The 25,827-nt window shown below is 44.4% G+C and overlaps 1 protein-coding gene across 2 annotated transcripts in view; it reads right to left on the minus strand.

Annotated features, from left to right (window-relative positions):
• The window catches only part of KIF5C (kinesin family member 5C), a 166,819-nt gene extending 153,458 nt beyond the window's left edge, over nucleotides 1–13,361 (minus strand). For both annotated transcript variants that reach the window (XM_060016836.1, XM_060016837.1), the window contains exon 1: nucleotides 12,841–13,361. In XM_060016836.1, coding sequence (XP_059872819.1) covers nucleotides 12,841–12,966 — 126 coding nt within the window. In that variant the 5' untranslated portion in view covers nucleotides 12,967–13,361. The remainder of the gene's footprint in view (nucleotides 1–12,840) is intronic.
• Between the last annotated feature and the right edge of the window lie 12,466 nt (nucleotides 13,362–25,827).

The following is a 25,827-nucleotide window of genomic DNA, read 5'->3' on the forward strand; positions in this document are numbered from 1 at the left end:
TAATGAAAAAGAATATAAACGAGAATGTCTATATATGTATAACTGAATCACTTTGCTGTACAGCAGAGATTAACACAACACTGTAAATCAACTATACTTCAAAAAAAAAAAATTCTCAAGCCAGTCTTTTCCAAGAGGCATATTCATTAAGGAAAATTTAACAACACACATGAGCAAGCGTTACTCTAGGATACAGTACTTCAGGTGGGGGTTTTTTCCCACTTGTTTGAGCAGATAATTAGTGGGTTGTGTTGTTTAGTAATTATTACTGAAGAGCTAAACACTTCTCTTCTAAAGTCTACTTTCACAAATATTAGATAAACAAACTATTAGTAGTTTGAAGACGGTTTCGATGCTATCGTGATGACATTAGTACCAGGGGCCCTGGAATGCCAGAAGCCTCCCCTAACAGTCAGCCGCCTTCTCCCCCTGGGCGGACGAGTTTGCTCTACACAGGAACAGGGATACAGCAGGTGTCCAAGCACCACCTGGGTAGGGCACTAGCACCCATTATCCCAATATCAAAATTGGCCAAGGCTTGGGCAAGGAGGCTTGTGTGGTCTTCCTGTTTTCTTCACCTCACCACCCCACCGTCCCACAGCCCAGCCTGTTCTGAACCTTAAGACCAGCCCACAGGGGCCCGAATCTGTGGGCCCAGACGAACTTATCCACTCAGCAGTATATGATGCTGAGATGGAAAAACAGCCAGCCCCCGGGAGCCAGCCCAGGAAGCCAGACCCAGCAGGGGTCAGCTTACCACAGAGGCCAGATAGAGGAAGGAACTGACCGCCTCCCAAGGGACCCTGTCCACCAGTAACCAGGACCAATAGAGGTTTGGACACTGACCAATCAGATTGGCATTTGCTCCTCTCTATGGAGCAAGAGGTGCCATGAAAGAGGAGCAGAAGTCCGTTCCCCCAAGGCTACCCCAAGTTCCTGATGTCAGACGGAGCCGTTGTCTACCCAGGTTCCCAGATGAACATCAGTAATCTCTGTGGAGTGAGGGACCCGATCATTCATTCAGTAAAAAACTATGATATAACCTCCTCAGAGAACTGAAGCAGGCTGTTCTTCGTTTCCCCTTGAGAACAAATGAGACCTGGGAGTGGGGAGACGGCTCTGTGAGAGAGCCTGGGAAGAGTCCCGGAGATTTGCTAGCCCGGAATTGTGTGACCAAGCTCTTCAAACAAAATGCTCCTAAAATAACATTACTGATCAGCAGCTCTCACGACCATACTCTGCAGTCAAAGAAGTTAAAGCATCGATCATGTGGGATTTGGTGTTTATTTGCACTTTTTCTCTAACCTCAACTCCCTTCCAAGGTTTCTTTTTTTATGAGAAAATGCGTAAAAAGAGAACTACAAACCTTTTTCCTTAAAGTATTGTGTTACACTGAATTCTCTTCTCACCTGCTCACCTGCATGTTTTCCCTTCAGCTCTGTGGATTTCTTTTCCAGTATTCAATTCACATCAAGGATGAGTATGCACTGACTGAAAAGATAATAAATACTAACACACCAAGACACACCTAAAAGAACTGCTCTAAACGTAGTTGGTACCGATTTTATAAGGGTGGGTACTGGGCTTAGAAGACAAATGAGTGACGTGTCCTGCTTTGCTGACGTTTACGCAAGCCAACTAAAGCAAGGGGAGATGCAGCAGTGAGGGAAGCTATAAAGCATGTTGCTCTTTAAATAGCTTTTGTGGGTGATTCTGCAATGCTGACATTGGTTTATTAAAAAGGATAACTAGGACATTACTACTGTTAAGGGAGATGCGCTGGACATCTCGATTAGCCCTGATTGCTCTGTGTGTGTTTCTACTGCCCCACATGACTCTATAGCAAAAGCCTCCCTCCCTCTTGTTTCAAGGTTGGTACGTATGAGCATTTCTTTTCCTCCACACTTGTAATCAATAGTACCTAGTATTCTGATCTGAGCAAACCAACTGTAGAAGAAACTTATAAGGCAATGGGAGGAATTTGTCTGGGTATTTGACATTAAGGAATTGTGCACATGTTAGCTGTGATCATGTTATTGTGGTTTTAAGAGTCCTGATCTTGTAGAGGTATCTATTAAAGTTTAGGGATAGAGTAATGTGAGACATCAGATTTCACTTTAAAATAATTGAGTGATTTGGGGAGATAAGGTTAGGAGTGTATAGAAAAAATAAGATTAGCCCATTTGTTGATGATAGCTAAAACTGGTTGATAGATTCATGGGGGTATATTTTGATATTCTTTCCACTTTGGTGTATGCTTGAAATTTTATATAAGTTTTTTTTAAGAGTACCTAGTAATCAAAGGAAAAGAAAAAAAAAAAAAAAGCTCTTTCTAGGGCTTTTTTGGGAGGGCTATTATATCCCTTCTCATCTTACCATTGCCTGGAAGATATCACAGGCCATTCACTGTTAGCTCCAAGAAGAAAGGACACATCCATCCTAGTTTTCTTTAAGACTACAATCTTGACCTCTATCTCTCACTGTCTCAAGGGACAGATTTCGCTTTTGATCACCTCCAAGGAACAACATCCTTTAGGATACTGAAACTGACAAGAGACAGCCAACAAAATCCTATGGTTTACATTAAAAATCTGAAGACACTGCCGTGTTCTGGATCTATCGGTTAACAGTGCATGACGAAGCACACGCTCTTGGTAAGAATTTAATTTAGCTGAGGTATGAAGGGATGTCTTATGAGACAAACTGGCACCAACCCCGTGGAGTCTGCCATGGGGCAAAGAAGTGAGGATATAAAACAGAAGACAATTCACCATCTCTAAATTGCTCCTCCTCAAAAACTGTGGATACCTTAAAATCATCTATATCCTTTTACCCAGCAATCCCAATTCTAGGAACATATTCTAACAAAAAATTGGGCAAGAGCACAAAGAGATGCATACACCGATGTTTATCACACCTTTGTTTATAACTGAAAAATAAAACAGAAGAAAAACAAATGTCCATCAGTAGAAAATGGTTAAAGTACTGATCAGACACATATGGAATTACATACAACCTTTAAAAATGCTGATGTCCGAGGTATACCGTTAAGTAAAATGCTGGGTTTCAAAACAAATTTTATAAAATCATATCTTCATTTTAAAACAAAGTATGTTTCCTATAGAATAGAAAAGAGCTGGAATAAACAATAAGATGTTAACAATGATGCTTTCTGGTTCATAAAATTAACAGTGATTTTAACCTTCTCCTTCATGTTTTTCTGCACGGTCTGAGGTCTTTTCAGTGAGCATATATCAGGACGCCTGAAAAAGCTGTTTCTTTTAAGACAACAACAATAAAACCATGAAGATATCCAAGGCAGGAAAGAAGTTACCAGAGCTAGACAGAGGTCAAAGGTAAAAATCCAAGCAAAGAACCCCAGGCTTGGACATCTGACAGCCCAGGAGGGTCGGCATTCTTTCACTTCTTTCAAATGACATCTTGTACCGAGCAACGACTCTATTCCAGCTACTAGTCCAGGACTTGCAGATGGAAACGAATGGCACACACTTCCTGCCCTCCAAGGGGTTTAGTCTAATTGGGGGAAAGGACACTTATACCCAAATAAATGAAATGCAGTAGTGGGGGAGGTCTGACAGGAGTCCTGTGTGGTACGAGGGGTGCAGGGAAGAAGCATCTAACCTGGCCAGGGTGGCGGGGGGGAGGGGGAGAGGAGCTGGTCACAAAAGTGTTCAGAAAACGCACCATGGGATGAGATTCTAAAGGCGAGTGGATGTTGCCATGCAGGTACACTTTGAGGACGGTCATCCCAGGCATGTGGGATGTGGGCAGCTGTGGCGGCGAAGGGCAGACATTGAGAAGCCTAATATTTTAGGGGAACAGAAGCCCAGATGTAACATGGGGTCGGGGGTGAGGTTAGGAAGGTAGGTAGGGCTGGGGGATGGAGGTCTCGAATGCCCCCACTGAAGCATCTGGGTTCCAAATGAACAAGACTCTCTCCCCTTTTTTTTGGCCGTGCCACGTGGCATGCAGGATCTTAGTTCCCCAACCAGGGACTGAACCCTGCAGTGGAAGCGTGGAGTCTTAACCGCTGGACCACCAGGGAAGTCCCAAGACTCTCTCCTTGATCGAACTTTAGTCAGGCTCCGCTGAGCCCTCTTCTCAACTGGGCCTTGACCTTGGACTTCCATGTCTGTCCCTGCAGAGTCCAATTTGAGCACGGCTCCTGCTAAGGCAGTTTAGAGAGAATCCCCGCCACCGTCAATATCTAATCACCCTCGATACTGCAATACGTGTATCTTAAAACGTTGATATCTGGCCTGCCTGCAGCAAGAATCCTATTAGGTCAGTTCAGCAAGAATCCCCCTTACCTTTCATGTCCCCTCTTAGTGACTGTCCATCCACCTATCCCCCCACCAACCTGCTCCACTTGTACTTGAGCCTGATTTCTCTTCCCTATTGCAGTACTATAGACCCCCTACTACAATAGTCTTCCTTACTATCTTTACAAGTGTGAGAATAATTTTTTCTTTAACACAACCTGAAGGTACCAGGGCACCTGTGAAGGGTCTAAGGCTTTCCCCAGATTAGTCAGCCTGACAGGTGTGCAGAGAAATAACCATTGTGGGTCTTACAACAGTGTACATTTTCTGAACCAGGCACCGTACTTGGCAATCTACACACATTAGCTCACGTAACTGTCACAAGGTGGAGAGTGTTATTATCCCCATTTCACAGGCCGGGAAACTGAAACAGCATGGTGTAGCAATTTGTCCAAGTTCTTAAAGCTAAGAAGTCGCAGAGCTGGGAAATGATGGTCCTGGGCTGTCTGCCTCACGTCCAAATTTGGTGCTGGGGACAGTAAGATGAATCTAAAACTCTATTTTCTCGCAAGCTCTGCAATATGTGCAAATAACCACAAACTCAACATCTCTCTTCCTACTAAAAGGAACTTGGTTGATGTGCAGGAAATGGGTTAAGGGAGGAGCTTTCTCAGCCACAAAAATAGGACTCTATGGAAAACCTGAGAGAAATCAAGTGAAATTGGATCTGTCAGGGAGCTTTTTTTTTTTTTTTTTTTAACTCAAGAGAAACCATTAGGGAGGATGTAGTTTTGTTTTTGCTTGTGTAACAAGTAGACACCGGTGAGAAACCTGAGGCCGGTACTAAAGAGAACCCAAAGGTGGGGGAGGTTTCCTATTCTGAAGGGAGGAGAAAAGCCAAGGATGCAAAACACTGTCATTAAACAGGGGCGTTAGGCCAGACGAGCACAGGTGGAGGCAGAGGGAAATCCCCAGTGATGCCCAAGTTATTTAAGGAAATGCAGAAATTGGCATTTAGGGAGACTTGATTCCAGGCAGGGAAAAGGGGAAGACAGAACTGTCAATCAAGATACACTTACTAAGCAACAAGAAAATGACAGAAAAGGGGACAAAGACGTAAAAAAAAACAGCTCCTGCTTCTCAGAAGCTTGCAATTTACATGAGGAGGATATACACACGCATGCGTGTGCACACACCTATGTGTGATCATTGCAGATAATAGGAACAGCTGATATAGTCTATGAGTAAATGGAACCTGAGCTCTGCCTTCCAATGGTTAGGAATTCCACAGGTAAGAGGAAAAGAGTGGCTATTCCAAGCAGGAGAATGGGGTGAACCAGTTCCTAGGAAATGGGGATGCAAGAAGGGCTTTCAGGGGCTAGCCAGAGTTAAGGGCAGTAATTTTGGGGGGCAAGGCTAATTCTGAAAATGAGGAAAATTAAAAGGGGAATAGGAAATGTGGGAGATAATTAGCATTTATTGAGCATTTTCTCTGTGCTAGACCCTGTTTTGACCACTTCATTTCATCCCAACGACCCTGTGAGATAAGTGATTATCTCCACCTTAACTATGACCAAACTGAGGCCCAGGAAAGCTAAGCAACTTGAAAAATGCTCCACAGAGAGCTAGTGAATCCACACTCGGTTCTGTCTGACTCTCCCCGCTGCCTCTACCAACCTCCCAGTCATTTACATAGCATCGACTGTGTGCTCACCACCAACATGAGTGGCCTCCAGTGACACATGCCAGGTTATAGCTACTCTCCTGTGTTCACTCATTCCAGGGTTTCAGAGGGTCGGTTTACAGGAAACCACTAAGTCATCTAAACATGTGACATCTCATGTAAACATCTCTGAAGTTAGGGCACAAGAGAGTGAAGGGCTGGTATATCTTGACACTACTAAACACTACTGTTCGTATTCACTAGACACAGTGACTGAATACATTCTTTAAAAGTCTGGCTTAAAATGTTACCGCTTTTAGGTGGGAACACAAAATGGTACAACCACTTTGGAAAACTGGCAATTTCTTAGAGTTAAACATATAGTTACAATATGATTTATTGTAGTAATCCCACTCCTGGGTGTTTACCCAAGAGAAATAAAAAATTTATACTCACACTAGAACCTATATTCAAAGCTTCATAACAGCTTTTTTCAGAATCATGCCAGATTGGAAACAACACAAATGTCCTTCAACAGGTGAATGGATAAACAAACTGTGACAAACTTGTATAAAGGAATACCACTAAGCAATAAAAAGGAATGAACTATTGATACATGCACCAACAACCACCTAAACCTCAAAGGACCCAAGCTCAAAAAGATACTTAAATTTATGATTCCTTTTTTTTTTTTTTTTTTGCGGTACGCGGGCCTCTCACTGTTGTGGCCTCTCCCGTTGCGGAGCACAGGGACGCGCAGGCTCAGCGGCCATGGCTCACGGGCCCAGCCGCTCCGCGGCATGTGGGATCTTCCTGGACCAGGGCACGAACCCGTGTCCCCTGCATCGGCAGGCGGACTCCCAACCACTGCGCCACCAGGGAAGCCCTATGATTCCATTTTTATATATACAATTTGGAAAAGGCAAAAATTATACAAAGGAAGAACAGATAAATTGTTGCCAGGGGTTAAGAGAGGGGAGAAGGTTTGATTACGGGTGGGGCGGGGCATGAGGACTTTTTTCTTTTTTGGAGTGATGAAATTTCTTTGTATCTTTTTTTTTTGCTTTGTATCTTGAGTATGGTATGTGGAGGCAGAATAATGGCTCAAAAGATGTCCACACTAATCCCTGGAAGCTGTGAATATGTGAAAGTTACAGGATAAAAGGAACTTTGCAGATGGAATTAAGATTGCTAATCAGCTGCCCTTATATCAGGGAGATTATCCCCGATTATCTGACTGGGCTCACTGTAACCAAGTGGGCCCTGAAAAAGTGAAAGAGGGAGGCAGAGGAGTCAGTGAGAGAGACAAGCCATGGAAGAAGAGGCAGGAGAAATTTGAAGTATGAGAGGGAATCAACCCACTGCTGGCTCCTAAGGTAGAGGAAGGGGGCCATGTGGCCAGGACCTGCGAGTGGCCTCTAGAAGCTAAGAACAGCCCAGGCTGACAGCCAGCAAGGGGATGGGGACCTCAGTCCTACAACCACAAGGAACTGAATTCTGCCAACAACCTGAATGAGCAAAGAAATGAATTTTCTCCCAGACCCTCCAGAAAAGAACATGGCCCTGCCAACACCTTGCTCTTGACCTTGTGAGGCTCTAAACAGAGAAACCAGCTGACTTGATGGACTTCTGATTGTTGACTGAAAAAAAAAAGCACAACCTAAAAGCTGAGAAATATGTTTTATTTAGGACATTTACTGAGGACTATAGCCCGGGATGGCAGCCTCTCAGATAGCTCTGAGGGACTGTTCCAAAGAGGTAAAGGAGGAGTGGGATATGCAGGAGTTTTTGCAGGGGAAAAAAACAAAACAAAACAAAACTATGTAGTGGAACATCAAAACATTACTGCTAATCACAACAAACAGACATCTCAAGTTAATGATTTTAGTGCGTTTCTATGTATGGGAAGATGAAAGAGACTGGGCTAAGGAAAACATTCCTTCGATATGCATCTTAACTATCTAGGGTCAGTATTCTGTTTTTCTATGTCCTGAATTCCCCTCAGGGTGCACCATCAATGGCAGGCGACATCCTTTGTCCACATGACCTATGGAAGCTGTGTGATAATAAACTTGTATCATTTTAAGCCTTTAAATTTGTTGTAATTTGTTACAGCAGCAACAGGAAACTAATACAGCATAGCTACACAACTCTGTATTTTTCACACCCCTACAATAGAACTATATACCAAAAAAAGTGACTTTACTCTGTATAAATTTTAAAAGAAAATACTCTTGCTTTAAAAGACCATTGCTATGGACAAAAAGAAAAGTTCTAGCCATATTTCTTCACATCTTCAGCCTATAATCTCCACAAAGATAACTCAGGCTTGGAATTTGGTCTCTGTCCTGGCTCCTGCCTTCCCTGCCCATCCACTGCCCAGAACTAATCTAAGCTCCTACAGCCTGAGGCCACTTTCCACCCGAAGGCCAGCTCAGGGTTTATAGATAATATTTTGCTTTGGCTTTCCAACAAGTCAGAACTTACATTGTCCCAGGGAAAGCACCCATGGTTAACAACACCTGCTTTCCCAGGATTGCAAACAAGAGGAAAGCCCAAAACTGAAGGGTATGAGTCCATTTCAAAGAAACTCACTGAGAACTCTCTGAAACAGAGTTCCAACAATACAGATGCATCAAAACCAATAGGCAGAGCTCAAAGTAATGGATGACTCACACGGAATTTTAGCAGCTAATGGAGGAGTATTCTGAGAAATGCTGTAAATCCAATATTTTTCTCTGAAGAATTATGGAGTCCCTAGCCCCGCCCTCCACTTCTAGCTCACCACGAGTATCATTAGTGCTTCTAATTTTTAACAAAGCTGGATACGGTTCTTTCCCAATTTTCTTATAACATTTAAGTGTATTATATGCTCTCTTACCAGTCCTGCTCCAATGAATAGCACATCTCTTTAAACTTCTTTTTTAACTACCCCCAACAGCCTACAGTCAATTAAAAGTCCATGAAATCAGTTAAATACATCAGCGTTAAGATTTCTATACTCAACAAAGAGATGAATAAATATTTATTAAGTGCCTTCTATGGGCGAGGCCCTGGGAAGTACACAGAAGCAAAACATGGATGGGCCTTGTCTCTACACATGCCTTACAATGTCATTAAACATATGATCAAAATTAAAAATAATCTAAGGCAAAAAAATCAGGAGATCATATACAGAATAAATGCTACAAGAGTTCATAGTGGGAAGAGACTGTGGCTGGAGCAGTCAGGGAAAGAAAGCTCTGCACAGGATGGGGGCGGAGGTGGAGGGCGGGGTGGAGCAAGAATGGTAGAGATAATCCCTCCAAGACAGGACATTTCTTAAAAAAGAAAAATCTAGGAACTCCACCTGCAAAATCTCCCGCTTAGCATACATCTCCATAAGAAATGAACAAGACATTAAAGGAAATAAAATCACCCCAGTTTCAAAAACAAATACAATGTCTGGAATTCTGAATTTGGACTCACAGATAACTGCACAGAAATTCATTCTTCACTCATCTCTCTTGGGAGTGAAGGTGACATTTCTGGATGGCTCTGGGCTTCTTTGGTCATCCCCACAATCTCTGTCCCTGCAAGCAAGGAAGGGAATGCCCCCCTAAGGCAGTTTCCACCTGCAACTGAGCCATGTGGGATGGTTCCTACTGAATTGACTTGGGGAGCCATTCTATTTGGTGTACAAAGTCAGATACAGGCTGCCAGAACTGTCACTTCCTTTAGTTACACATTATTAATCAGGAATGGGAAGGGTCCTAGCACATGCCAACAGAAGTCCCAGCACCCTTCAGCATCTGGCAGTCTTCTGTTCTGTACCGCACTCACTGAAAGATGTGTAAAACCGTGTTCATAGCAGCTCCATCCATAAGAGCCCCAAAGTGGAAACTATCCAAACAGTTACGACCAGTTACTAGATAACTAAATTGTGGTACATTCATATGAGATACTACAGAACAATGAGGATGAACAAACTGCAGCTACACACCACAACATGGATGAATCTGACGAGAGTAATGTTGAGCGCAAGAACTCACACACAGAAGTGAACATACTGTATGGTTTTATGTAGATAAAGCTTAAAAAAAAAACTAAACTAAACTAACCTATGGCATTAGAAGTCAGAATAGTAGTTACCCTGAGGCAGAGGGAGTCAGTGACTGGGAGGGATGCTAGGGAGAATTCTGCAGTCCTGAAAATGTCTGTTTCTTAGTCTAAGAGGTGGTTACAAGGGAGCGTTTATAAAAAAAAAAAATCATCAAGCTGTACACTTATGAAAACACTTTTCTATATGAATGCTTTATTTCAAAGAAAAATTTACCTTAAAGAAAACTGAAAACTCTCTGTTGTATTAAAGGATTATAGTAAGGGACTTCCCTGGTGGCGCAGTGGTTAAGCATCCGCCTGCCAATGCAGGGAACACGGGTTCGAACCCTGGTCTGGGAAGATCCCACATGCCGCGGAGCAACTAAGCCCGTGCGCCACAACTACTAGAGCCCGTGCTCCGCAACACGAGAAGCCACCGCAATGAGAAGCCTGCGCACCGCCACTAAGAGTAGCCCCCGCTCGCCACAACCAGAGAAGGCCTGTGTGCAGCAACGAAGACCCAATGCAGCCAAAGATAAATAAATAAATAAAAATTTTAAAGAAAGGATTATAGTAAGATGATCATAAATGTTAATTTACAGTTGAAGAGCTACATGTGTATTCACATCTACAATCTTTTGTTTAATATACTTCTTTTATATGGTGACTTTGTTTTTACTTTATTCACTCAATAACATGAATATGTAGATGGGAATTAAATATATACTCATAGTAGTGTCAAAATGAAAGAAGAATAACTGTAAGATTAAGGATCTCTGCCTTGCACACAGATCAAAGGGATGATTTCTTATTACTCCACTTCATTAGTCCTGGTATATCACCCTTAGAAGATGGAGGAAGAGGAGGAAGAGGAAGACGGAAAAGGAGAAGAAGGAGGAAAAGGGGAAGAAACAACTTCAGCTTTTCTTTAAAACCTCTGAAAAACTAGGGTCATCAGACCATGTTCTAGGGCTGCACAATTACTTGTTAAAACATTGTTACAAGAAAAGGGGCAGGGACTAGATGTCCCCAGTAACTCCCACTCTATCTAAACCATAGTGTGGCTCAGGAAGTAGCAAGTCAGACTATAGGCTGACCCTAGCTTAGAGGTGTATGCCAACACCTCTGCCCCATCTGCCCCATGTACTGGCCATAGATATGTCACTATCCCATGTCTGCCATTAAGTATAGAATCTTCCTCATCAATAATTGTAGCATACATCTTTTCTTCAATTTAACACTAAGCAGACAGAAAACCCCTCTTTCCTGCCCTCTTAGGTCAGCTCTCAGGGTGAACTACCATCCCCATAGCATTTGGAGGTCATGGTTTTCTGATGGCTGTGAAAACTGGGAGGAGAGAAGAGGGCATCGAGAGGAGCTACCTTCCTAAGGGAGGTACAAGATGAAGCCCCGAGGCCAGAGCCTTGCCTCTGTTCCCCTTGCGCGGAGAGCGCCTGTCTTCCGGTTCAGCCAGCATCTGCCAGTGCTCAGGTCCCTAACCAGGGACTGCGGCACAACCTTGGCGAAGATGCTAGGACTGCTTGGGCCGGCAAATGTCGGCCTCTGGTGCCTAAGAAGGGCCGGGCTGACTCGGGCAGAGACCCTAAGTAAATTGTCACTTGTCAATCACTTGACCTAAATACACCAGCCACTGGGTGAAATAGGAGGGAGGGGGTTAGTCGGAGCATGCTCAGTAAACGGGATGACATCACTTAATCAATGCTGAGGCCGGGAAGGCTGCATCAGCAGCCTCGAGCAGGCTGCCAGGAACGTGTCAGCAGGGATCGGGAGGCTCCCATTAACTCGGTCCCTCCCCACGCGACTCGCATACAAAGAGGGCACCATCAGCTACACACGCTGGGGACAGCGGAGGGGGAAGGGCGGTGGAGCTGGGGGAGGCTGGCTTATTTCATTTGACATATTCTTTTGAGAACTAAAACCCAATGGTATTCCCTCCCCCCCACCAGCAGCCCCGCTGCAGAAAGAGCCAAGTCTGCGGAGGTGAGGGAAGGGGGGAGGGGTAACGTGGGAAGGGAGACCAAGAGGGAGGGGACCCCAGCCACACAAAGTAACTTCTTTGGGCACAGAGGCTATTTGGTTGCGCTCCGGACCCCCAGCCCCACAGACGTGGGCGCACAGCCTCCTCTCCACCCAGCGTGAAGCACACCCGAGGATCTGCGGACACCAAGTGGGGGTCGCCCTACTGCGGAAGGGTCAGAACCGAGGCCCAAGCCAGGGCACCCTGGGTTGCGAGGAAGCAGGAGACACCAAGGCCACCAGTGTTCCCCCATCCCCCGCCTTCCGCGTGCAGAGCAAGGAGGAACGCCGCGGGGAGCCAATTCTGCACAGCTGTGGGAGCTCCGCGCCGAGGCTAGGATTTTTCCAGTACCTTGTTTCTTTCACCAAGCTCGTGAGAAGAGGCAAAGTGTTCGATAAATTGAACCAATGACTGGAATCATTTGTGGGTTACACGTGGGCTTGAGGGTAACCTGAACACACTACCCACGCGGTGTGGCCAGGGCGGGGAACAATGGGCCCACTCGGGCCCGCACCCCAATAACAATGGCGGCGCCGAACACTTCCTCGCCCCCCACCCCGACCCCCGCCGCCTGGGGCCCGCCCCATGGTCCCCAGTCGACCCTCCACCGGCCCAGGGGCGAACTACGGGGGGGGAGGGGATTTCTCGTCGAGTCTACCCTAGAGGGCAGCCCCGAGGGGATGTCCGAAGGGGTAGCCCGAGCATCTCTGCCAGATCTGGGGCGTCAGGGCTGCGGCGCGAAGCAGCAGGGGAGGCCAGACTTCCCAGCCACTTACCCCGATCACCACGGTCTCATCGCCTTTAAATTTGGGGATGAATTTGTCCCCGCGGAGGATCTCAGCTTCGTTGAGCGGCCGGAACCGGCACATCACTTTGATGCTGCATTCGGCTGGATCCGCCATCTCTGCCGGCGGCAGAGGGAAGGGGCGCGGGGATGGGCGGGGGGACGGGGTTCCGCACAACTAGGGAGGTGGTCGAGAACCGCACCGCCCGCAACGAGGCCGCCTCCCGCAGCCTCCGACGAAGCTTCTCAGCAGGTCATCGCGAACTCGGCGGGCTGGGCAGCTCTGGCCGCTCCGAGACCTGGTAGGTGGGCAGTCTATCAACCTTTGGCCCGTCCAGCTGCACACCTGCCTTCCCTGGCCCTGCCCTGGCCCTGCGCTGCGTCCCGGGACCACCTGCCCAGGACCACGCGGCGGGCGGACGAGGCGATGCGCAGGGAGCAAGCCTCTCCCGGCTCAGACCTCCCGGGCTCCTGCGAGCTCAGCCATCCTGCATCAGCACCAGCGCGCTCCGGCGCCTCCCCGCCCCGCCCCTTCGCCCCGCCCTCCCTCGGTCCGCCCCGGGACGGTGACGTCACTGCGGAGATCCGCCCCGCCCTCGCCCAGGCTCCACGAGCGAAGCGTCCTGGGACTTGTAGTCGTTGTACCTGCGGGTGGAAGGACAAGGATGCTTGGAGCTGGCTTTCAGAGACAACGCTGGTGCCCCGGGTGACACCTCCGAGAGCCTGCAGGTCTTGGCTGGCTGCCCAAGTCAATAACAGGATGGATGTCACATCCAATATTCCAGGTTAAAATCTCTATAAATAACCAGGTCTATATCATCTCTTTACATCGTTTCATGATCCCAAAGGAAAATCCCCTCTTAAGACAGTGTCCAACCAGTTATGAAGCATTTTCTCTGTGCTCAACAGTTTTTAAGCGTCGTGAGGAAATCGGAGGGAGGGGGGCAATGAGATTTGCATGAATATTTGAAGTCAGTAACTCCTGAAAATGCCTGTACATAGATAGCAGTTCATACATATTTTGGGTCAGGGACTCCTTTAATACCTGATGAAAGTTAGGGACCTCTTCCATAACAAAAACAAAGACAAATAAACCTGTACACACCCACAGATTTTTCATGCTATTTGAGAGGGACTGGAGACAGCTGAAGCCTGTCTGTGACTCCCAGGTTAAGAGCCTCTTAATTACTACTAATTATTGTACAGTTTACAGAACCTCTGCCTAATGCCTACTTATAACCCCGTAGAATGAACAGAATGTATACAGGATCAAGTCCAAAGTACTTTGCAAAATATATCCAGGTCCCATGATCAGATTCTGTCTACTTATTAGCCTCATCTCTTGCCACTTCTTGTCTTGATGTTTACACTCTGACAAACACCAAACTACTTGCGGCTTCCTCCGTTTAAATTCACCTCTTGCTCTTCTTGCTTCTGGTATTTTGTTTAAGCGTTTACTCTCCCAGAGTCAAGCATTCATGCCTATTAGTAAGTACGTATATTAGGGCTCTTACCGTGGAAAGTGATAGGAATCCACCTGGAGCCACTGAGTTAAAGGAGGGAGGGTGGGAGGGAGACTCAAGAGGGAGGGCATGTGGGGATATATGTATGCATATGGCTGATTCACTTTGTTGTACAACAGAAACTAACACAGTATTGTGAAGCAATTATACTCCAATAAAGATGAATTAAAAACATAAATAAACAAACAGAAAAAAAGAAGAAGACAGATTGATCTGGCTTATTAAAGGAATGATGAAAAACCAAGCCAGGGAACAGGCAGACTACCAAGGCTCTCTCTCTACCACTGGTCCCTCTTCTCTCTTTTTATTGGCCTTACTCTCCCTCTAGATCATCCCTTCAACATGTCAAGAAACCCAGCTGCCAACAGCCCCTGCATTCATTCTTCAATTTCTGCCATTAGATAAGGATAGATGTTTGTTCAGAGATTTGGTTTGAAAACGCCTAGGGCAAGTCTGTGATTGGCCTGGGCTTCGGTTGGTGTCTCCCTCTAGACAACTCGATCAGAGTCAAGGACGTTGTGAGATCCTGCAGGAATCTCACGGTCGGAAGCTACACGAAAGAAGAGGGACATCAGTCCCAGAAGAAGAGCGTTCTGCAGGGCTGGCAGAACAATTAGATGTCCACTCTCCCTTTCCAGTGCTATCTTTTCCTCTAAGACTCAGCTCAGCCCTCCCTCCTTAGGAAGGGAGCCCTAAGTGAGCCCTCCCTCCTTAGGAAGCCTTCCCTGACTCACTAAACACTGACAGAGAGTAGGTGGTCCTCCTTGTTGTCTCATTATCTCCTGTGTCCACCTCTGTCACTGCAAGTCCACGGGCAATGATATCTGCCTCATCTTTATGTCTCTAGCATTTAGCACATAATAAACAGCACAGATGTAGGACCCATGGCAAGGTATGTAATTTCCTTAAGACTCAGTTTCCTCATCTCTATCATTGAAGTAATGATACCATCTCATAGAGTTTTTGAGGGAATTAGAAGAAATAATACTTTTAAAGCACCTAGCATGCTGCCTGTCACATGTATGATATAAACCTTTGAAGGTCAGATATGATGATGATGATGAAGTTATGAACAAATGAGTGTAAAACAAGTAATTTACTCAGTTAATTTTAGGAACACATCTGTTGATTAAATGCAGGTGTACCTGGGAATAGAGGTTCTCCACCTAGCTGAGAAGACACAGCTACTGAAATAAACTTTTGTCAGCTATTGTGAGCAGTACCAATTTTATTTTCTGTCCTCGGATACAGTGATAGTAGGTTTTAAAAGTCCCAAATGCTACATGTTCATCTATTTTCACCTTAGTAGTTCTCTGGCTCAGACACCCACAAGCTTCAGTTGTCAACTTCACAATATACTGGAGAGGGCAGTCCAATCCCCAGTTTCCCTGAGCCCACCATAGGATGCCTAGAAGCTCACACACACTGGTTTGTCTGAAAAGGTCAGAACATGGATAACCTGGGGTGGTAAGAGAGAACTGACTGTGTGTCCCTGGGTTCACTCTTCATTTATTCATCCACCTATCCATCCATCAACTACTGATTGAACAAATGACATTTGCTGCCACTATATACATTTAGGTTTATTAAGTGAACTCAAGGGGACTATGCTCCCCCACTTGAGGGGAAATTGCAAAATAAGTCATCACCCTCAGGCAACTTAGAAACAAGTCAGTACTGAGGTACAATGCTCAGTGGTGCTGAGAAGGCTTAATCAAGGAGACGGACTAGCTAGGATTTAAAAAAATTAAAAAGAAACACCAAAGCACAGAAACAAAAGAGAAAGTAGATAAACTGAACAATATCAAAATGATAAACTTTTATGCATCAAACAATACTATCCACAGAGTGAAAAGGCAACTCACAGGATGGGAGAAAATATTTTCAAATCATATATCTGATAAGAGATTGATATCCAGAATATATAAAGAACTACAAATCAACAATATTTTAAAATATGATTTAAAAATGGGCAAAGGACCTGAAAAGAACTTTCTTTGAAAAAGATGCACAAATGGCCAATAAGCACATGAAAAGATGCTCAACATCACTCATCATTAGGGAAATGAAAATCAAAATCACAATGAGAGGGGACTTCCCTGGTGGCGCAATGGTTAAGAATCCGCCTGCCAATGCAGGGGACACGGGTTTGAGCCCTGGTCCGGGAAGATCCCACATGCCGCGGAGCAACTAAGCCCGTGCGCCACAACTACTGAGCCTGCACTCTAGAGCCCGCAAGCCACAACTACTGAGCCCATGCACTACAACTACTGAAGCCCGCGCACCTAGAACCCGTGCTCCGCCATGAGAGAAGCCACCACAATGAGAAGCCTGTGCATCGCAACGAAGAGTAGCCCCCGCTCGCTGCAACTAGAGAAAGCCCGCGCGCAGCAACGAAAACCCAACACTGCCAAAAATAAATAAATAATAAAATTAATTAATTAAAAAAAATCACAATGAGATACCACGTCATACCCATTAGGAAGGATTTTATCAAAAAAAGAAAATAAGTGTTCAGGAAGATATGGAAAAATTGAAACTATTGTACACTGTTGATTGGAATATAAAATGGTGTGGCTGCCATGGAAAACAATATGGCCATCCCTCAAAAAGTTAGAAATAGATTACCATATGATCCAGCAATTCCATTTCTGGGTATATACCTCAAACAATTGAAATCAGAGGCTCAAACACATATGTGTATACCCATGTTCATAGCAGCATTATTCTCAATAGCTGAAACGTGGAAGCAACCCAAGTGTCCAAGTCATCTATGGGGAATGCGTAAACAAAATGTGGTATATACGTACAATGAAATATTATTCAGCTTTAAAAAGGAAGGAAATTTAGACACGAGCTACAACATGTATGAACCTTGGGGACATTAAGTGAGATAAGCGAATCACAAGAGGACAAATACAGTATCAATTCCATCTATATGAGGTGCTTAGAGCAGTCAAATTCCTAAAGACATAAAGTAGAATGGTAGTTGCCAGTGCCTTGGGGGAGGGGAGAATGGGGAGCTATTATTTAATAGGTATGGAGTTTTAGTTTGTGAAGATGAAAAATGGAGATAAATGGTGGCGATGATTGCACAACAATGTGAATTTACTTAATACCACTGAACTGTACCCTGAAATAATGGTTTAAATAGTAAATTTTATGCTATAAAATATAATATGAATTTTATGTTGTTGTAGTATATTTTACCACAATTTTTTTACAGTGATTCCTATATTTGGGGTATGTTTCTGACATCACGGGTTGGCACACTCAGCTCCATTTGTTTTGGGGGGTTTTTTGTTTTCTGTTTTTTTGGACCGCGCCACATGTGGGATCTTAGTTCCCCAACAGGGATTGAACCCACGCCCCCTGCAGTGGAAGCACGGAGTCTTAACCACTGGACTACCGGTGAAGTCCCTATTTTACCACAGTTTTTTAAAGAAACGTTTGTGCACTGTTGGTAGGGATGTAAATTCGTGCAGCCACTATTTAAAAAAGAAAAAAAAAAAATCAGCAAGGAGTTTCTTCAAAAAATTTAAAACAGAACTATCATATGATCTAGCAACTCCGCTTCTGGATATTTACCCAAAGGAAACAAAATCCCTATCTTGAAAAGATATTTGTACCCTTGTGTTCACTGTAGCATTATTTACAATAGCGAAGACAGGGAAAAAATTGTGTCCATCTGCAGACAAATGGATAAAGAAGATGTGGTATATACACAATAGGGTATTATTAAGCCATAATAAAGAAGGAAATCCTGCATCTGCAGCAACATGGATGGAGCTTGAGGATATTATGCTAAGTGAAATAAGTCAGAAAAAGACAGATACTGTATTACCTTACTTATACGTAGAATCTGAAAAAAAGCAAACTCATAGATATAGAGATCAGATTTGTGGTTACTAGAGGCCGGGGGTGGGGGAGTGGAGACTGGATGAAGGTGGTCAAAGGTACAAACTTCTAGTTATAAGATAAATAAGTCCTGGAGATGTCATGTACAGCATGATGACTATAGTTAACACTACCCTACTGCATATCTGTAAGTTGTTAAGAGAGTAGACCTTAAGAGTTCTCATCACTGTGTACAGTGATGGATGTTAACCAAACTTATTCTGGTAATCATTTCACAACATACATATATCAAATCATAATGTGGTACACTTAAAACTGATACAGTGTCATATATCAATTTTATCTCAATTTTTTAAAAGATAAAGAAAAATAGAATAGAATTACCAGGGCTGGTGGTTGGGGGGAATGGCAGATGTTGGTCAAGGAGTACAGACTTCCACTTACAGAATGAATAAGTCCTGGGGATGTAATGTACAGCATAGTGACTATAGTTAACGATACTGTACCAAGTACTTGAAAGTTGCTCAGAGAATAGATCTTAAATGTTCTCCCCACCAAAAAGAAATGGTAATTACGTGACATGATGCAGGTGTTAGCTATCACTATAGTGATAATCATCTTGCAAAATATAAGTGCATCAAATTAACAAATTTATATACCTTAGACTTATACAACATTATAGGTCAATTATATCGCAATAAAGCTGGAGAAACAAACAAATTAATAATAGATTTCCCCGGGGGGGTGGAAGGAGTAAAAAGGGCAAGGGAGGTGATTGGGTCATTGGGGTTAATTCCTTGACATCCAGCCCACCACTCCCTACTGTGAAGCCAGAACATGCCGTGGAGAACCATCCCCAACTCCAGAGATGGGCTTTGGTTAGTCTCAGACAAACAGTATCATCCCATCCTCAGGGGTGGGCAGGATGAAGCCAAGGAGATAAAAGTTTGCCAAGTTTTTGGAAAGAGATTCTATTTCCCAACCTTTTCCTCCTCGGCTAAAGGATGACATTCAACACCAATTGTTACTGACACATTCTGTGACTGCATGGAGAACAAGGCTTAGGATGAAGCCAAGCTGTGGGCAACAGAGCCAAGAGACCAAAAATCCTGGGTCTTTGATCACATGATTGAGCCACTGAGATCCAACAACCCAAAACCCACCCTTCTCTAGATTTCTTTCTTGAGCCAGTAAACTTGCCTGTTCTTCAAGTCAACTTTCTGTGACTTGCAGCTGAAAGGGTATTAAGTGATACCAGAAGATATCTAGGGAGCAAGAGAGCAAGAGACACAGTCTGGAGGTCAGATGAAGCTTACATACCCAGGACAGCGAGAAAACCTATGCGACCAGAGTGGAATTAATGAAAGATTATGTCAAGAGGCTAAGTGAAACAAGCCAGAGAAAGATTACACCGCATGATCTCACTTATATGTGGAATCTAAGAAAAACAAACCGAACTCGTAGATACAGAGAACAGATTGCTGGTTGCCAGAGTAGGGGGTGAGGGAGAGGGGCGTCAAATGGTACACACTTCTAGTTATAAGATAAATAAGTCCTGGAGATGTCATGTACAGCATGGTGACTATAGTTAATAATACCACATTGCATATTTGAAAGTTGCTAAGAGAAAATCTCAAAAGTTCTCGTCATGAAAAAAGAAACTGTAACTATGTATGGGGATGGATGTTAACTAAACTTACTGTGGTGATCATTTCACAATATACATATATATGAATACAATGCTATATATCAATTATATCTCAGTTTTTTAAAATATATTAACAGTGAAGGAAAAAGAAATTGATTTTTAGAAAACTTTCCTGAACAGCTCTAGCCCACAGAGCTCTCTGCTGTCTCAGGCCGTCGGTCCCCTTGATCTGGCACTTGAGCACTTGCTGTCTTGCAGTGACATTCCCAGCGTTGTCTGGTTCTGTTCTCTAGTTCTTTCCTCTTCACAGTGTTTTTCTTTCTGTTAAATGTCTTGTGTGTACGTCTTGCTCCCTTATCCATGTTGTGGGGATCATGTATCATTTACGTGCTTGATAAAAATATTTTCTGGGTGATCAGCCCATGTCCATCATGATCATGATAATGGCAAGGACAAATGAATGAATACATGAACCTGGAAATGATGATCTTGCATTGTAGATGGAGCCCTGGGCTCGGGACATGCATTTTTAAATAGAATTTTGTAGTTCATTTTATTTATTTATTTTTGCCCGCACCATGCAGCATGTGGGATCTCAGTTACCTGACCAGGGAAAGAACCCCTGTCCCCTGCATTGGAAGTGTGGAGTCCTGACCACTGGACCTGCATTTTTCATTCATTCTGCTGCTAGCAAGTTCTGCGACTTTAGAAAATATATTCAACTTCTCTGAATGACTTTTTTTACACCATCTGTTGAAATGGTGCTAAAAATATTATCTCTTCTGGATAAGTGAGAATTGAGAGAGAAATATGTGCCAAAATGCCTGGAAATAAGGTCTGGGAGAGGCTGTGAAGAGATTGAGGGAATCACCCCTTCCAAGAAAGCATGAGAAGAAAGAAAAGTAGGTAATAATATAAAATGAATTATTCCAAGGCCTGGCATAATGCCAGACACAAAGTAGCAACTCAATAAATGTCTTTCATGTGTTCATGCATCATCATTCATCCAACAAATGTGCATTTCCCGTTGCAGCGATGAATCCCTGAGTGCCCTAGTCAAGGAATCATCTGCTTCAGGGATTGGTCAAGTCCTGCTGCCCTGATTTTTGCTCATGGTTAAGTTAAGAGGTGTGCTATGCTCTTCCAGGACAGCGCCTACTCCACTCCCCTCCCTCCTGACCCAGCAAAGCCTTCTTGAAGCTGGAATTTATAGGTCCTTTGAGGGCAGTTAAGGAACTGAGGAATTCACCCACTAGCACAGGGTAAGAGCCTCAAACGGCCTCCAAGTTCCCCAGCCACAGTTTCTTCTGACGCCTCCACCAGCAACACCTGCTTGGCCCAAAAAATTCAATGTTGAGATGGGACAGAAAATAAGTAAGGAATTATCTGGATCATTCAGGCAACAATGAACAGTCTCCCTTTGACTAGCTTGAGCTTAACAGAAATCAAGGCATGTGAATCCCACCCCATCCCCCCTTCTCTCTGGAGTGATCAGAATCATTTTCTGAACACTCTGCTTCTCTATTCAGCTCAGTCCTGGAGAACGGTTTCTATCCCAGTCTCTACTGCTAGTGAGAAGTGTAAATTGAGCAATTATCTGGATTGTTCAAGGAAAAGAAGGCTCAGAAATCCTTCTGCCTGAGTGATCTAGGTAATTGCTTCAATTTTCACATCAGCTCCCCATCTTTGGCAGTCACTGGGATAGTCGTTTAACTCAAACCCTGGGGTCTGCAGGTTCCCGTGTGGGTTTAATCATTTCTGATGGTCTGGGCCCAGCTCCATTCCTATAAGTACAAAGAATATCTGGCCCTAGTGAACATTAAAAACCAAATGAACAGGTGAAAATGTTTTTTAAAGTGTCGAAAAATCCTTTTAAAACTTGCAAAAAAAACTTGCAAAATAGCCTATTGCCATGGAATGGAAAACCAGGGTGTCTTTTAAAATTTATCACCTCAAGTGGCCCAGATAACCCAGCTCAGTGGGGAAGAAGCAAAGACTATCACTTCCTTTTAACATGACATTAGCTGATCTGAAGGAGAAAGCCTGTTCTCTCTAGGGGAGTTGACACATCAACTGAGATTCATTTTACTAGATTAAATCTTTAGAAATCTTTAGTATTAATTCTTGCAGAAAAAAATCCAGGGCTCTGGACAAATACAATGGAGAACCACTGAGTCTAAGGAGGGAGAGCAGAGGAGAGAGAAAAGCCAAACTCTTGTGTCCTGGGGGTAGAGGTAGGGGCCCACCTGTGAATGAGCTCTGGCAACCAGGTACAAGGCACCAGGCCCAGTTAGGAGCTGAGATGCAGGAGGTGAGAGGCATGGGCACCTCTGCCCTTCCCCGGGCTGACAGCACAATCCTAGTGTGACCTGAATGTCAACGACTCCCTCATCTTTCAGCAGCTATGCCTAACTTCATTCAGGCCCTACTTGGAGACAGAATTCAACACTGTTAGTTCCTCTAAAGATCCACTCTCAGGAAAGCTTAGGAAGTAATGTAAACTTTGCTAAAAATGTAACAGGAATCCCAGATGAGGGATTTCTATTGCACACCCCACAGTGAACTATTTAAAAACCACTGCTAGACAGACTTCATGTCTCTAAATTCCCATCTCCATCATGCACCACAGAGGGTCCTTTTCCATCCCAACACCCTATGTGACTCCTCTCTCCAGGTCCTGACATTTCCTGCACTGTTCTTCCCTGATGCAGAGTCAGTCTGTGGTGTTCTATCTGCGTCCCAGGCTTGCAGCCTCTAACTTATCACTGTGCTCAGCAAAACACAGGGGGCTCCTCTACTCAGCAGCTCCATCCTCCTCAGACACTGTGGGAAAGAAGAATAAATAAAAACACGTTTCCTATTGCCCACAGTGGAGGAATACAGTAGCATCCCTGGCAAATCAATTCATTGTAAATATGTTAAATAAAGACTGTGAATTCCAAGGTTGATGTGGTTCCCTTTAGAGATTCTCCTTTACTTTTTGAAACAGTAAATAAGATGAGGTTTTGTCCAACAGAGGTCAGAGAAAAGTACACAAAGACTAGAGCATTTTTTTTCAACAATGGTATTAGTTATCTACTGCTGCGTAACAAATTACCCCCATACCTAGTGGCTTAAAACAACATTTGTTATTTCACAGTGGGTCAGGAATTGGGCATCACTTAGCTGAGTCCTGTGGCCCAAGTTTCCTCTCTCATGCAGCCAGGGATGCAACCATCTCAAGGCTCAGACTGGGGAAGGATCCATTTCCTGCTCAGTCTTGTGTTTTTTGGCAGGATCCCACTCCTCACTGGTTGTTGGCCAGAGGCTACGCTCAGTTCTTCGTCATGTGAGCCTCTCAAGAGGAGTAGACATCATCAGAGCAAGTGAGAGAGAGGAAACAAGACCGAAACCACAGTCTTTCATAGCTTAATCTCATCCAATCACTTTTCCATACTTCCTTGATTAGAAGTAAGTCACTAGGTTCTGCATGCTTTCAAAGGGAGGGAATTACACTTAGGTGTGAATATCAGGAGGCATGGATCATTGCGGACCATCTTAGAAGGCTGCCTGTCACAACAATAAATGAATTAACTGTCACTTATCTGTCACTTACACTGAAACAGGGTAGAGAGTAGAGTCAAGGAGTACAACTTTGGAAAGAGACCCTTCTCTCAAAGAGCTTCAGTCTAATTGGGAGACAAGATATAAAGAGATTAAAAGAGAAATAGTCATTCTAAGCAAACAATAAAAAAAACCCTTAAGATGGCTACTATCAAAGGAAAAAAGAAACATATTAAACTTCATAAAAATATAAAATTTTAACATCAAAAATCATATGCAATAATAAAATAACACAACCTGCTAAGGAAGGTTTTTGCAACATATATGACAAAGAGTCGATATCCTTAATAAAGAATTCTTACAAGTCAATATGACAGTTGTAATGCACAATAGAAAAACTAACCGAGAGCATAAAAACTCAGTAAACAAAAGAATTACAAATTACCCTTAAATACATGAAAAACTATTCAGCCTTATTAGTAACCAAAGGAATGCCTACTAAACTGGCAACGATTACAAAGAACGATAACACCCAATGCTGTAATGCATACAAAGAAGCCACCCTTCTCTTATCCTACTGGCAGGAGGGTAGATGTGTATCATTTTTCTGGAAGGGCAACATAAATCAAACCCTGAAATGTGTACAGAGGTAGATTTCCTACTGAAAGTGACAGAAATACCAGGCATGCACCACTTGTACCTTCAGGGAACAACAAGTGCAAACCTGAACGGACACATCTGGGGACTAAAATTGGAAAAGTGTGTTTATGCCAGATTACTGAGCGCCTTGGACCACAGGTGGTGGTGTCTGGGTGGCATTCAGCTGACAGTGGGAAATCACTGGAAGTTTTTAAGTGGGGAGTGATCAGATGAAAGAAGAGTTCTAAGCCCAGTTAGAAACACCAGTGAGATACAAATCCGGGGATAGAATGGGAGAGACTCATCACTCTCTCCATGGGCTCTCTGTTCCTCCCCCTTTGGCTTCACTGTATAGCAGAGCCAAACAGATAGCCCTTCTTACAGAATGGAGACTGTATGGATGGTTTCAGCCTTTGGGTCTCACTTGCAGTGGCCTGAAATAACAACTGTAGATTATGTCTCTCCAGTCTATGAGTCTCTGGACAGTTCTGCTGACTTGGCTGGGCTCTCTCCCATTTTGGGGGATCAGCTGGCTGTCGGTGTGTTCTAAGATGGTCGAGGCTTCCCTCCACTTCTCTCCATCACCCCAGGAAGCCAGTCCAGGCATGTTCTCACGGCGAGGTAGCGTGAGCAAGCCCAGCTATGCAAGAGATTAAGTGCAAACGTGCGTGTACTTTTCAAGCCTCTGCTTGCCTCACACTTCAAGTCAAGTCACATGACTGAGGCCAGAGACAGAGTGAGAGAGGACTGCAAAGCTGCAGGGCAAGGCTATAAATACGGACTGAATCGTGTCCCGCTAAATTCATATATTGAAACCTTAACCTCCAATGTGACCATATCTGGAGACAGGGCCTTTGGGAAGGTAATTAAGGTTAAATGAGGTTATAAGAGTGGGGTCCTAATCTGATAGGATGGTGGCCTTGTAAGAAGAGGAAGAGAGAAATCTCTCTCTCTACCATGTGAGGACACAGTGACCATCTGCCGCCATAAAGAGAGCTCTGACCACAACCGGACCCTGACGGAACCTTGACCTTAGACCCCCCCCCAGCCTGCAGAACTGTGAGAATGTCAGTTTCTGTTGTTTAAGCCCCCAAGTCTGTGGCGTTTGGTTATGGCAGCCCGAGCTGACTAAGGTATGGACACATGGAGGCCATTTACTACCACGATGAGGGAGGGAAGGAGACAGGAAGCAGGGAGGAAGGGAGGGAAGGAGGGAGGGAGGTTTACTTATTTTTAAATATGTGTATAGTTGAAAAAATGAATACGTTCCACTCTCTTTCATCTGAAAGTGCGTCATGCACTCTGTGCCTATCTGCAGTCTCCATCTGTGAGCAGAAGGCAGTCAGAAGGTAAGGAGGATCAGAACCAGAGAGAGAGAGAGAAGCGCCCTGAGACTGGCTCACTTTATTCCAAAAAGAAATAGAAATGGTTTGGGGATTTTCCATGCGTGGGACAAAACAAATTGCTGTGTGAAAGGTTCTCATTCTGCCTGGAGGACTCGCATCACAGCCTACTCTCTTCCTATTTTCAAAATGTCAAGTAAGCCTGAGGAATCAACTTAAAAAACAAAAGACAGGGCTTCCCTGGTGGCGCAGTGGTTGAGAGTCCGCCTGCCGATGCAGAGGACACGGGTTCGTGCCCCGGTCCGGGAGGATCCCACATTCGGCGGAGGGATGGAGGGACTCCCCTGGCGGTCCAGTGGTTACGAAGCCTTCCAATGAGGGGGTGGCGGGTGAGGGTTCCATCCCTGGTTGGGGAGCTAAGATCC

Source organism: Delphinus delphis, chromosome 7, assembly GCF_949987515.2.
Source record: "Delphinus delphis chromosome 7, mDelDel1.2, whole genome shotgun sequence".
In the NCBI taxonomy this organism is placed as follows: Eukaryota; Metazoa; Chordata; class Mammalia; order Artiodactyla; family Delphinidae; genus Delphinus; species Delphinus delphis.